Below are 14,895 nucleotides of genomic sequence, written 5' to 3'. Positions count from 1 at the left end.
CCACTAAACACACTGAGAAGCCAGAGGCAGACACAGCACCACAGCAGCACAACACTCCTCCACCTAGACATGACTAAACTCCACTAAACACACTGAGAAGCCAGAGGCAGATACAGCTCCACAGCAGCACAACACTCCTCCACCTAGACATGACTAAACTCCACTAAACACACTGAGAAGCCAGAGGCAGACACAGCACCACAGCAGCACAACACTCCTCCACCTAGACATGACTAAACTCCACTAAACACACTGAGAAGCCAGAGGCAGACACAGCTCCACAGCAGCACAACACTCCTCCACCTAGACATGACTAAACTCAACTAAACACAGCCCCACAGCAGCACAACACTCCTCCACCTAGACATGACTAAACTCCACTAAACACACTGAGAAGCCAGAGGCAGACACAGCCCCACAACATTCCTCCTCCTAGACATGACTAAACTCCACTAAACACACTCACTTCATCGCTTAGAAGAGAGCCCAAAGTCCCTGCCCAGGAGGACTGAAGATATTGTCAAGACTCAAAACATATTTTTACCCTCTTTGCTTTTTCTGCCTTAAGTTTAGATATTAGATAGTGTCCCCCAGGGCCTGTCCTGGAGGACAGGCCCTGTCTAGTGCTAGTGTCTAGTGTCACTAGACAGGACACATGTAATGGTATGGCATGCACACATATTGTGTACAGCTACAATGATACATTTCAATTACCTCATTGTAGCTGATAATGCAGTATGTGTGCATGCCATACTATGTGTCCTGTCTAGTTGCTTGGGCCTTGGGGGACACACGTCCCCTGGTGTGACTATGGTCATGGCAGACTCCTGAGAAGTATTTATATCAAGTTTGTCCTTGAATGCATTATAATATAAGTGAATCTACAAAAACAAGTATCAGTGTCCACTGTAGAGAGGTAGGCTGCTGTATAAACTGCAAAGTCCACTCACTAATGTCAATATTATTTTGGAAAGTGAACACACATTCACTTTCCAAATATACCCAGTACCCACTATTTATTAATTTACCAAGGGCAATGTACACTAATCAACATTTCAGATTTCACATCAATGTAAATGTGTCAGTTAGCTAAGAGACATAAAATAATAATAAAATAAAATTGGTGATCTATTTCATAGCTATCAATACAACTACACATAAGTCCAAAAGACAAAATATTGACATAATGTAAAGAAAAATTCCAGAATTACTGATGCTTTGACATGCTTTTGTCTATTGTATTTCACACTCTACTTTCTTCGCCAAGTGTTGCTGTCACACATTCAATTAAGAAAATAATGTTTTGAAAACCTACTTTTATTTGGAGAAATACAATATTTACATCATGATTCACAAATAGAGAAGGCTGCAAATACAGTACTACTACAGTCTGGCTGATAGTCACACTTATGTACCAAGAACAGGTCAGGTCATATCTAGTATAGATATGGATGGCATTATACAGAGGCTATACACAATATATTAATAAAAAACAGAAGTATAGTAATACAAATAGCACATGACAAGCCTTGTGAGGAAGAAAATGACAACATTAGTGCAGTGTTTCTTACCCTGTGTGTTCGGGGTAAGAAGTGGGTCCCGAGATGTGGAAAAAACTCAAAAAAGCTAATTATAGGATAGAATATTGTTGATTGTATTTAATGTATTGGGCCACAATTTCATGGTGAATGTGAAATGTGGGTCCCAGTGCAAAACCTGTTTATAACTTTTGGAAGAGTATGGAGAAAAGTCATTATCATTAATAAAGGCTGCAGTTGGCCCAGGCGGTGGCGTAACCGTCTGGTAATCCAGTCGCAGTGTGCCACGTGTTCGACTCCCGAGCTCGACACGGCCTTTACTGCATGTTTTCCCCCATCTCTCTCCCGTTTCCTGTCAGCCTACTGTCTGTCCTTTAAAAAAAAACAATAAAAGGCGTAAGCCGCAAAAAAATATATATCTAAAAAAATAAAAATAAAGGCTGCAGTCTGTACAAGTGTTGCATAACCGTAAAAGCCATTGAGATTAGGGGGGATAAACGTATATATTTATATATACATACAAACACACACACAACATTCATAAAAGGATGTTAGATGAACACAAAAAAAAATTCAGTATCTCACACACAAAAACGATTTCAGTTCAAAGTCAACATGACAAGCATGAACAGTGTTGCCAGTTCAGCAACTTGGAAGAACACTGAACACAGTATCTAAAGGATAGTGAACGCCAACTGTAGATGGAGAACATTTGACTGTTGAATGCCTCCTTGCATTGATAAATATACACCTCAGTGTAAAAAAAAGTGTTTTTGTTCAACTGTCAAACCTAAAGCCGCCGTCCTCTCTCTCTACCACAGCTTCAGAATAAATAGTATCAATATTCAGGTAACAGGATTAACTGTCTTTTCTGTGCAACTCTTGGTCAAAAAGATAGGACAAGTATAACAGCTCCACTTTCACAGGACTTTGTAATAAACCCTTGGTTTTCTTTTAAACTCAAATACAAACATTCTTGTGTCAAGATATGGCTCTTGGCTAAGCAATACATTTGTTTAACGTTCAATTGAGTGTGATGCTCTGTCAGAGTGGAATACGAGTAGTGACTGGAACATGTAATTGATTATTGGTTCATACATCACCACATTACATGTACCACGAGAGTAGGTTCCAGCGCAAATCACACCACCATCACCAGCTGTACAAAAAGTAGTAGCAGTGAGAAGAACACACATTTGGTAAGTATTTTGGTATGCAAGTGAGATTCTCCTAAGCTTGTATGTAAAACACTACATAAAATGTAATACACTAATGGTTAGCTTGAAATATACATAAATATACCTATATACAAAACTCACAAAATAGGGGATTTCTGTAACCAAATAACAATTTCAGTACACTGGTGAAACCTTTTTGTGATCAGCAAGTTTCAATTATGTTCTGATTTCACCATCAGATTGACCCATTTAAATGCTATGTGGTAAAATAGCATTTTCCATCATTCACACAGAGAACTTAAGGTGTTTGCACAATGGTGGGATTTTTTTGGCTGAGTATCGGAGCAAATTTCAGAGGACGTAAACCCCCCCCCAAAAAAAACTGACACTGGGTGAAAAAATGGGTTGCAAAATCGTGGGTTAAAATAAATAAATAAATAAATATATATATTTATTTTTTTCAAATCAACCTCACTTTATGTCGATCACGTTTTCACATAAATATTTCTTCCGTATGGTTTTTTTTGGACCAGGGTCAGTTTTATCCGTTTAGGGAAAATGCACCAGTGTGCAACCACCTTAATTCCCCACAACTTTCCAGATTTTCAATTCCTCTCCCACCTCAACATTCAAGCTTGTGCATCAATGCATTTTGTGGGGCATTACTATATTTTATCAATACAAAATTGCAAAAAGGCAGAGGGCTTTGCAAACATTTGCAGAACTATTCAGGCCAAAGCTAGCTCCAAAGTCCAACATCTATGGATTATGTAATTCTGTGCAATCTACGGATGGTACAGTTTCAATGTATTTAACTACATATAGGGAAATAAGGATTCACAATTCTTTACAAGAAACTGGATAGATTTCCCTCATCGTGTTTCTCACCATAGAGGCATAGACCAATATACCCGTACCGGAATAAGTGTTTTCAAGAGATCTTGTGTGAAAATGTATTTGATATTTTACTAATTGGGAAGACGCAAGTTACTGTAAATTATAAAGCTTTGCATGTCATTGAACTTTATTTTCCCACTCTGCCATTGTCCTTTAGGTTAGTAGTTCAAACCTTGACACTGAGAACTGGTCCGAGCTTAAAGTTGGCAAATTAAAAAAACCAGGACAACTCAAATGCAAATAAAGAAGATGGATTTAAAAACGCAAGCTTTGTCTTCAAATATTAACTAATGTAGGGTGGGTAAAATATTTGTTCAGTTATGGTTTACAATGTAACTATGAATAATATTCTGCCTACGAGAAGAATCGTAGCCATTTAGCAGCAATGAAGCCATTGCATCCCTTGATATACTGCGTATGATTCAGGACGTGTTCCATTTTAAGTGCACATAATCGGCCCACAGCCTCTCGTCTCACCGAGTCCAATAAATACCATGCTACTCTAAAATGACACACTGTATCCTTACAGTATTATTTTCACTTGGGCTCACTGCACTCTTCACAACTATATCCAAAAGGGGCACCATTGTTCAAAAGACTGTATTGCACATTAATGGGGTCCACCGTTAGACCCCTCACTTCCCATTCTCCCTAACTAAGCGTAACGGCCACTGGACACAAAGCTTCGACTGAATGAGAAACTAGTATCAGCGCTCTTCTGTTTTCCCCAGGCACCAAATGGGACCACAACAATTGTGCTGTTGTCCTCCGAGCCGTAGTGCAGGGCCTGAGACAGAGAAGAATGATGGTTAAAATCATGGAAAGGGCGTGAACACCGATTTGACCTTATCTATGTTTTATACTTGAGCAAATAACAAATCTAAAGAAAACTTGATACCTGCTCAGAGATCCTATGGGCGGCCTCTTTGGGGTCATGGCACTGGTTGATGACATCACAGATCTCCTGGCTGTTCATGATGAAGTTAATGCCATCGGTGGTCAGTGCCACGAAGGAGTCATGAACATGACTCAACTGAAGGGAGTGAAGGTTTGACAGTTGCCATAGTGTCATAGTGTCATAGTGCCATAGTGTGTATATATATATATATATATATATATATATATATATATATATATATATATATATATCTTAAACTCTATTTATTCTAATCAACTGATATGTATCTGCTTTTGGGAAGAAACCACCTAACTCCAAATTCTTCAGGAAATGAAAGTTGGTGTTGTGACTATAAATTGTCAATTTATACTTGCTTGAGAGGGGGAGAGGTGGTGGATTGAGTTAGTTGCTTTAGCAGACAGTTTGAAACTTTGAGGGTCCAATGTAGTTAAAAGCTTTTGACCGAAGCACTTTTTAATACTTTGATTTAAAAAAAGAAAATTACCAACAGGCATAAAGGGTGTTCAATAGCACTTATTTATGAAAAATCAAAAACCTCAAAAATGATGTCCCGACAGTAACGATATGATGGAACAGGTCATGCCGCTTAAAATATTTCTTTATTTATTCTGATTTAAATGAATTATAAAGACAAGGACATATTTCCAACACTAGACACTATCTCTGAAACCAGCAGTAGTGATGCACTGACTACACAGTGGTGATGTAGTGCTTCAAACCTGATCTTCGTGAAATCTTACTGGCATAAGACATTATACTTTGTATCAATAAAGACAAAAATGACGATGACATAGAAATGTGTCATTTTTTGTTTCATAAAGTGTAATTCCTGCTAAGCTGACCCTGTCAGATCTCAAAAAGAGATGTACGGCCCTGCCGGTTAGCTCAACCGTCTGGGCACCTATGCCGGACGGCGTGCCGCGGGTTCGACTCCCGAGCCTGACAGCCTTTGCCGCGTGACACTCCCCAACTCTCTCCTCCTTTCCTGTCTGTCTACTGTCACTGTCAATAAAGGTAAATCTTTAAAAATAAATATGTGCCAAGTTTCAGACACCTACCATTATCCTCTTCGTCTCTGGCTCAGCGATGACACCTGTGTTCTTGAGGTCAAAGTCTCCGATGCTGCGTGTCATGGCCAACCTTCCGTTTACATTGGGCTGACCCAGACTGTTCCACGTCACAAATCCTCCACTCTTCTTTATCCTAGGTAGTGAGAAGGAAGTAAACCAGGAGTCAATGTAGAGGAAGGAGAGGCGCAGAAAAACAGAGAAGGGGGAGGGAGACAGAAAATACAGTGGGGAGAAGGACAAGTATACAGTACAGTATACGTAGGATTAGAATTCGATAGCTGGTTAAATTTTTCAATTTTCAATATTTGCACCACACTGCAAATGTATAAATGTGTGTGCCTCTTGCCATGATGCTCACATATCTGAATATTTTCTTACAATGAGGCACACTGACTCCAGCAGACTGAGCTGTTCCCAACATTTAGTAAATAAATTGCCCTTAATTGCATTCACTTGGTGTCCTTGTAATTCTAGCTAGTTGGAAGTGGAAGTGTTATAACAGCACAGCAGCACTAGGGTTTCTAATCGCCAGAGTTGGGAACCAGTGCTACTATAATCTTAGGTATTCTCATGTGCACACCTCTCTTTCTCGTCCTTCCTCTCAGGGGTGTGGTCGACTGTGAGTTTAAGGGCCTTGCCCTTGCGGCACATCATGGCGCGGCTATCGCCAACACTGGCGACCACCAGTTCAATGCCATCCCTCAGCAGAGCCACGGTAGCTGTGGTTCCAGGGTTCGTCCCAGGCCCTATACAGTAATCAAAGAGAACATCAGAGGTGAAGTGGAAGAAGTTGAAGAGGTTTATTCAAGTGGCACACACATTGTCTAAGCACGTTCACACTAACACTCACTATACACATACATCCATTCTCTCCAACGCATGTTGTGTGAGAAGTCATACAAAGGGGCATAAGCTACACATTTGCTAACATGATACAATAGAGGAGACAGAGTCACATGCAGGTGAAACTGTTCATGGCAAGTTGAGAGACAGAGTAAATCTTGTAGCAGAGTGTAATGGAGTGGGACAGTGTCTGGCAAAAAACATCGGAACGATTGAAGTCTGAAACAACATATAAGTGCACTGCATTGCATGCATCTACTGAACATCGCTGGTACTGTTTTAACTCAAGAATTATGGGTGGGTCTATGCGCACAGCTGTAGGGATGGGTATCATTAGGACTTTATCGATACTGGTATATACAATCTGATAATCATCAATAATCCTCACCAAAAATGTCATCAAAATGATTTAAGGTCTGTTCCTGATCTACTGGATGCTTTTTTTCCCATGCTTTTCTGCATTTGCTTGTGTTGTGAGGGCAGTGTTCCATTTATATGGAAAAGTATCCATGTGTAGTCATGGCCTAAAACCTTTGCTTACAAAATAGTAGATTAAATCATGTTGGTATTATTCTTGGATAAAAAGAAAAGTGAAATAAACTTGCTGTCTCTGTGTCTGCGTATATCAGTCAACTCAAGTCCAATTCAAGAAAGATGATAAACGCTCAATTGCATACTAGTGCCTAGAACTAACACTTTGGTGCATTCAGTTTTAAGTAATTCTAATTAGTTGTTGTTGAGTTCGATTAAATCTACAAAAGTAGTTTAGCCGATTAAAAAGTTATCATCCCGATAACGATGGTCCAGAAAGGTTATGGGATCTATTCTAGACCATCAACTAATCATTTTCAACTCTCCTGTCAATCTAGTTTATGGGATGTCTCTGACAGAAAATAGAAACGTGCTAAAATGGATAATCAAATATACCTCATCAGTTAATATGGCAGAGCAAAGTAGGCCACTGCAGTAAAGCCGGTTTGTTAAAAACTTTGTTAGAATGAATCGACTGTAAAATACAGCAGCACCGTTTGCCCATGACTTAAAACCACAGTCAAATTGGCACTAGTTCTCATTCCCTATCCTTAATGAGCTTAATGAAATCAGCTTAATGAAAATGTGTTTGTTTTTGATCAATGCTTTTGATATTACCATATAAAATGTGAAGATTTATTTCTCAAGGACTTTAAAAAGTTGTCAGGCTTGCATATTAATGTAGTGTTAATGTAATGTTAGCACAGACCCTGGTGACAAATTACTATATCTGGTACAGATCTCTAAAAAGGAACTGAGTGCACCCTGGTGTAACATTACCATATCTGGTGCACTAACTTCACTGAAAATAATGTTCAATGAACTTCAATGAGCAGGGGACACTGCCATTTTGATTATTACTTAGGATAACACAATCTTTGCAGGTTCACACTGAGATGAAACATTTGTCTCAACAAGCAGCTTGGCAAACACTTTGAGAGAAAGAGGGAGAGAGAAAGAAGAAAAGCAAGAAAGAGATATAAGCGAGGAAGGAAGAGAGAGAAAGTTAAGGAACCTTCCAGTAGTCCAGGAAAGGACCCGCTGGACTCTCCTTCATTATCTAGCCCCTCGCCATCCACAAAAGGTGCCAAGGGCCTCTAGCTCTTGTCTGCAGCTGCCGTAGAATAGATAACATGCACACACACACACAGGCATATTGGGACATTTCACACAGCGTGGCCAATGTATAGCCAAATTAAATAAATGCTAACTTCTATGTCAGTAGATTATGGAAATCAAATAAGATGGCTGGCTGTAAGTGTAACTACCGGTAAGTCAAACTTAGCATAACAGTCTTTATATGACGAGGACAAACATTAGCAACTTAATCGTTTATTTTGTTTTTTTTGCTTTTCTACTTTTGAAGATTCTGAACAGTTGGCATGAGGCAACTTTGTATAAAGTCTAGTAGCGGCCAAATAAATGCTCGTCTTAAAACACTAAACGATGCAGTAAAATATAAAGCATACATTTTTGTTTCAACGGTGGAGGCAATTAACTACTGATGATTGTATTTAAGATAAAACTAATTCTATTTAAAGGTATTTTAGAGACCGCATCAATGATTAAAGTCATACTGCGTAACATTCACTTTAGTAGTCTTTATGGTGACACCTCAGATCTGTCAAAACAGCAAATTCCAGAATTCAGGTCGAAACAAAACCATAGAAGTACTTCTCCGAATGCTGCAGGGTTGTAGTGCCGAGGATATTTTGGAAAACAACAACAGTGTTGTCAGAAATGATATGAATTAAGTTTAAAATAAATAAATAAAAATTAATCCGGTACATTTCCCATGCCTGTGCATCAAAAATAACTTTTATTTGAAAAGGTTACACAGTATAACTTTAAGCAATCTTCAGTTAAAAAACAATAACTGCCCCCGACTCAAACTTATTTCATGTATGACAGGAAAAAGAAATGCTTCAAAAACCAGGTAGTAACTAAGTTTTGAAAAATACGAATTTGAGCATCTCCAGTCATCAACAGGCCCTGATGAAGTACCTACCAGTTGGAGAGAAGTGGAGGTGCCTCATAAAGGCTTTGTCTACTTCGAGGAAGGCTTTTGTCAAAACCAATTCCAGATTGTCCTCCTCTGCAACAATGTCCCTGAAATAACCCGTCAACATTAGTCTTTGTTGCTTGAGTAATATCTGATACATCCGTGACCGGAGAGCAAAGGTTCGTTTCTCAGTGGATTTATCATCTATGAAGATTTAAAAAAAATCGAGCCCCCATGCCCCTCGCAAACATTGCGGGCAAAATTCGCGAGAGCCCCAAATCCATATGGCCACCAATGACCATTAACCAAAAGCACAATTTTCAGAATTTCATTATGCTTTAAGTAGCATGTGACGTGTCAAACTAGGGGGTTTTCATGATTCTGAATCCATTCCAATCATTAGTTTTGCACATAAAACACTCCTTGGGCTAAATCTGCCTACATGCCTACATGTGATGACCTCATCACAATTGTGATGACCTCATCACAATTAGCCTGTCGCTAAGTCCCATCCAAGCCCGTTGTTGGCCAATACCACATTAGCAACGGTTACTAGGTTAGGATACTCGGTCAAGCTTGCAATGCTGGTCAAAATGGTTAAGCAGTGTCAATAAATATATTTGACGTACAGCATGTGTGGGTTTGTTTTCTTACCTTATGAGCAAACTAGTCCATTCCATGAATTATTTCGCTCCGTTGTGCAGTTTAATAGTAGCCTACATATTAGAAGTAAAAATAGGCTCTCATTGACTTCCATTGTAACAGGGAAACAACTCTCAAACTCACTCTTTTAGAACACTAAGCTGATTATGACCGTTTACAACATCAGGAAAACTCATGCGGTTTTATTTTTAATAAAAAATATCAACTTTGTAATGTTTTTGTTTTGACTTCGGTGTTGCCACATTGTGTGAGAGACATAAGCCAACCCACCTCCAAAAACAAGCCAACTCTTAAAGCCAAATCAAGAAAAACAAGCCAAAACAAACAATAATATGACCATATATAATCCTAATAAAAATATTGTATGCATTTATCATTATAAATACTATGTAGGCCTATGTCTATGATAATTAATGTTTTGGTAATGTATTACAGTACTAATTATTAGCCTTAAGCCAAAAGTAGCGGGAAATAAGCAGACTTGGCAACCCTGTCAAGTTTGTGTGGAAAGAAGTTCATGTTTGCCTACAAAACGATCTGATCTGTACACACACTCCTGAAGTAGCCTCGGTCCCAGACTTACCATCCAGACCGTTGGATGTAAACAAATGCATTTGATCTCGTCCACTTGTCGCAAACACCATGCACAATTTTGGACGTGTTTGAGGGAGACGCTTTAGGAGAAATGTCTGGGACTGCAGCTGGGTGCATCTCAAACAGCATGGCGACTTGTTTACAAACGAGGAACACCAGAACCGCTTCACTGTATATCTCCAACCAATATAGTTACTTTATAAATCTATCAAAAGACGAAAATAAGACGGCATGAGTTTTCCTGATGTCATAAACTGTCATCAGCTATGAATCAGCTTTTGTTGTGTTCGCTTATGTGCTAACTGACTGATTTTGAGAGCTGTTTCCCGTTACAATGGAAGTCAATGAGAGCCTATATTTTATAAATACTATTAAACTGCACAACGGAGCGAAATAATTCATGGAATGGACTAATTTGCTCATAAGGTAAGAAAACCCACACATGCTGTACAGCAAATATATGTATTGACACTGCTTAACCATTTTGACCAGCATTGCAAGCTTGACCGAGTATCCTAACCTAGTAACCGTTGCTAATGTGGTATTGGCCAACAACGGGCTTGGGTGGGACTTAGCGACAAGCTAATTGTGATGACAGCTATGGCCTCATACTCAATATTATGTGATCATAAAGCCAGGGCCAGTTTCAATTGAAACGGGCCCTGCCCTCAGGGGGGCCCTGACTGACTATCCTGTGGTATCAACAGAATGTTGAATACAAGGGGAATTGGTGATGGTTATTTTCCATTCTAAATTAATTTAGCTTTAGAGTTCAGTATGTTAGAGCTTGCAGACTTTCTGTGATGTGTTTTGATGTGTTCAATCAGGGTGCAGGTCTTTTTTCCGACAGCATATTGATCCGAAACCTCAATCATAACCTAACCCTAACCGCAAGCACGGGAGCAGCGCATGTCGGACCATCGCTTTTTCGCATCGCAGCGAATGTCCCCCCGCTGCGGATCAGATCGTTGCCCCGTCGGCTAGAATGCTGTCGGAAAAAAGGCCGCCTCCCGTTCAATCATCCTGGACTCATCTTTGACCATTTATTTAATAACAGAAGTGCAGGAGTAGCTCATTATATTCTATTAAAACTGTTGGTTTATTTCAGAAACAGTCTAATATCATGACGAGTAAACAGGGTGTAGACCAGATTAAATCAGGGCTCATCTAAATGGATCATCCGATTATTTTGGAAAGAAAGTGGTTCATGTAACACAGACTGGTGTCAAATGCGCACCGTGCCAACTTGGATAGTTGGCACAAGATGAAAACATCCTTAGTTCAGAATGCACAATGTTGACATTAACAATACAATGCACATCATTAAGGCCAACCTGGGTATTTGGACATAACCGTTGCCTTGCTATGCATCCCATGTCTATAATGAATTAAGCATACTTATATAATCTTATATAATATAACAGTATAATTATACTCATAATGCTTTAGAACAATAATAACATTAGACTAAAGAGTCTTGGCACTTTTAATCCTTTTGTGCATAATCTAAGTTTACTTACTTGATATACTTCTTCATATACTTTTCACAGAAGTCGGCGGCCTCCGGTCCTCCATGCCCATCAAACACAGCAATGTAGAGAATGTTATCGGTCATCTGGGAGACCTGGAAGCGGTCTTCATTCTCTTTCCGCTGACCGATGAGTGAGGCACAACCCACCCTGGATATGCTGACCTTGGGGATGAGCTTGCCATAGCGGATGCTGGGCGGCAGGAAAATGGGCTCATCGATACGATTGTCCCAGATGCCGAATGAGTCCCAGGTGGTCGGACGGCCACTGCTGTCTGAGTCAAACCTTGTGTTGCTGGCACGTGAACCTGAAGGGCTGTGGAAATGTCGGCGGGCAACAAAGTACCGGAAGTGGGTGTCCTGTTGAAATGGGACAACCAGGGCCATCTGGAGGAGGCTGCCACGACCCGAGTGAAGCCCACCACACTTTGCCAGGCGCACAAGACAGGCTGTTGACATTACCCTGACAGCACTGAAGACTCTGGAGGAAGATGGACCTGCTTTCTGAACACAAAGGAGTAGAGTTAGTAAATAGAAGCTGGGCCCATGCAAATATTTCCACATGGGTCACATGACCAAAATGTTTTATTGGTGTCACTGGCCGTTTTTTTTGTTTGCCCCCAAACCAAACAAAGATGAACTCAACTTGTGTGTGCATGTGCACTGTGCATAGACCTTAAATCAAGACCCGAAGAAATTGTGTTGGAATGGAATGTGGAAAAGTTGTTGAATGTGTTTTAGGTGGCAGTATAGGTGTCTTACACTTGTGAAATATTAACCACAATATGTTGTCAGGATGTTTTCACCATATATTTTATTATTATTTTTCCAATATTCAATGGCAAAACCGACAATATACTAAGCAACTATCCTACATTTGTATAATTATAAGTATAGTGTATAAAGTAAGAAACTTTAAACGGAATCTAGAAATGAGTTTGACACCCCTGGTCTAGATTTACCAGAGCACCCTGGTGCACTGAAGATAGTAACTTTATTCCACTGAAACCAGTGCAAACCACACAATGTTATTGTGATTAACATTTCGACCCATTCTTGACATGTTGCTTTTTATTTCCATGTTTTTGTTTTCCTTAATATCTCAAAAACCTCAAAACAAGCTACACAAAAATAACTTCCTGGTCCTTGCTGCAGATATAACGTAGCAGACAGGACATTGACTACATTTCATTCAAACATACAGTAGCAGCCAGCAAAAATGACATGCATGGATGTTAGCTCTGGTCCTAGCCACAATTTGCAACTCTAGATTTTTTTTATAATGGGATGAATCTAGAGTTATACCCTCCATTGACTCCCCAATCATCCAAATTGCTTTTGCGATCTGCTTGTATTAAACAACGTTAAACTCACCAACATTGCAGCTGTAGGGAAAGCTTGAATTATCCTCTTTCAATCGGCAAAGCGTTTGTTTCATAAAAATCCACTGTAGAGATGTTATGCTGTCAAGAAATTCTGTGCAGGTGATTCTGTTTTCAAGTGTTGGAGTTTGGAAGCACTTGTCGAACGGCCCTGCGTACCGCCCGTTTCGAATTTGCCCGAAACGAGTGCTTCCAAACTCCTGCACAGCATTTCTTGACAGAAAGTAGCTCATAACATGTCTACGGTTCTATATTTATAAAACAAACGCTTTGCATATTGAAAGAGGACAATTCAAGCTTTCCCTACAGCTGCAACAACGTCGTTTAATACAAGCAGATCGGAAAAGCAATTTGGATGAGTGGGGAGTCAATGTAATGGAGGGTATTGCAACTCTAAATTCATCCCATTATAAGAAATCACACCCGTGTGAACTGTGAAGTGAGTGGTGCAACTCCAGGACCAGACCCAGGGACACACATAGCCGTCTATAGGAATGGTTGCACCACTCAAAAATCTAGAGTTGCAAATTGCCTAGCTCTGGTCCATACATAGCCCTAATGCCGAGCTATGGGCCAGAGCTAGATGGATGTAATAGTTTTCTCAATAATATAAATATAAGTATTTATAAAGATACTATTGTGTGCGATGTAATAGGAAATTGTGATAAGAATCAAATATTCAAAGATATTGATAGCAATTAATTAGCAATCAATTAAAAAAATGTAAGTAATCTTACAGCTCTGAATGACGCAACACCTTCGCCTTTCTTAGGTAGCAAACATTAGCTAATAGCTATGTAGAATACGGAAACGACAATGCATCGAAGTGCTGCTTTGTTTTTAAATGAATTAAATATGTCTATATTCCCATGCAAGTACAAAAAATAAAAACAAACACACGCGTGCAGTTTCATCTTATATAATGTCACATTACACATCTACCTTTAATAGGCCGACATACTAACGTTAGCTAATATTAGCTTTAGCACAGTGAAGAATTTGTGAAAGGACTTGATAAGGCTTTCGGTTATTTTATCCACCAGGATGTTAACGAAATCTTACCTTGGGTGTTTTAAACCGCTAATACTGCACGTTGTTTACTTTGTGCTAGTATTTTTTTTAGAGGTAATGGACGTGTAAAATCTGAATGAAACTGTAAGAAAGCCGCCCTTGTATTCGCAGCGTTAGACCATCAATGTTGTCAAACAAGGGCTCTCAGCTCTGATGATGGCCGCGCCAATCACAATGCCAGAATCGTTTACGCCTCCTGCGGCCCCTCACCGTCGGGCACCGGATTGGTCGAATACAAACCGTGAAAGGAACACGAGCCAATCACTAATACACTGGGTACACTAGCCCAGCACGTAGAGCCGTATGACCTCACGTAACCCCTGGAGCTTTCTTGGCGCGTGACCAAGGTCTAGAGCCCGCCTACTTGTCTGTATCCCATAGCTGTATCCGGCCCACACCCACACTAGTTATATCCGCTTTAGAACGGATATGCAACGTGCAAAGCATTTTGATCTACCAATCCTATGCGCAGCACATACATTGACACAGTCTACAGATCATATCTTTGATTGATTGAAATATTTATTAACAGTTTGCAGAATTACAGTACATTTCAAGCACAAACTCAATACAAAGACTGTCAGATTTTACAGAGGCCAGTTTCGAATTGCAGCCATCCGTAGGTGACCTTTGAGAGTGGTTTTGAAGGAGTCAAGGGATTCACATGCCTTAATGACTG

At 39.8% G+C, this 14,895-nt stretch overlaps 1 protein-coding gene across 2 annotated transcripts; it reads right to left on the bottom strand.

Annotated features, from left to right (window-relative positions):
• Positions 1-1,766: 1,766 nt before the first annotated feature.
• On the bottom strand, positions 1,767-14,348 carry ppm1kb (protein phosphatase, Mg2+/Mn2+ dependent 1Kb). 2 transcript variants are annotated; one of them, XM_080760050.1, is made up of 7 exons: positions 14,208-14,348; positions 11,756-12,267; positions 8,985-9,085; positions 6,183-6,348; positions 5,591-5,735; positions 4,512-4,646; positions 1,767-4,400 (listed from the first exon to the last, which is right to left on the bottom strand). In XM_080760050.1, the coding sequence occupies exons 2-7, from the start codon at positions 12,220-12,222 to the stop codon at positions 4,269-4,271; spliced, it is 1,146 nt and encodes a 381-aa protein (XP_080616176.1). In that variant the 5' UTR covers positions 12,223-12,267; positions 14,208-14,348; the 3' UTR covers positions 1,767-4,268. The 2 variants fall into 2 exon arrangements, with proteins under 2 accessions (XP_080616176.1, XP_080616177.1); XM_080760051.1 differs by having other exon boundaries at positions 11,756-12,263; positions 14,208-14,340.
• Positions 14,349-14,895: the final 547 nt, after the last annotated feature.

The sequence above is a fragment of the Protomyctophum bolini genome (assembly GCF_963924005.1).
Source record: "Protomyctophum bolini genome assembly, chromosome: 3".
NCBI classification, from domain to species: Eukaryota; Metazoa; Chordata; class Actinopteri; order Myctophiformes; family Myctophidae; genus Protomyctophum; species Protomyctophum bolini.
Note: the sequence above shows the minus strand (reverse complement) of the source record. Positions and strands in the feature narration are given on the sequence as shown.

Excerpts from the sequence above, each read along its gene's own strand:
- ppm1kb (XM_080760050.1), bottom strand. The coding sequence starts at position 12,222 with ATGTCAACAGCCTGTCTTGTGCGCCTGGCAAAGTGTGGTGGGCTTCAC. Across the intron at positions 9,086-11,755 it reads TATATGAAGAAGTATATCAA|GGACATTGTTGCAGAGGAGG; the intron begins GTAAGTAAACTT and ends GGGTTATTTCAG. Across the intron at positions 4,401-4,511 it reads CCCATAGGATCTCTGAGCAG|GCCCTGCACTACGGCTCGGA; the intron begins GTATCAAGTTTT and ends TCTCTGTCTCAG.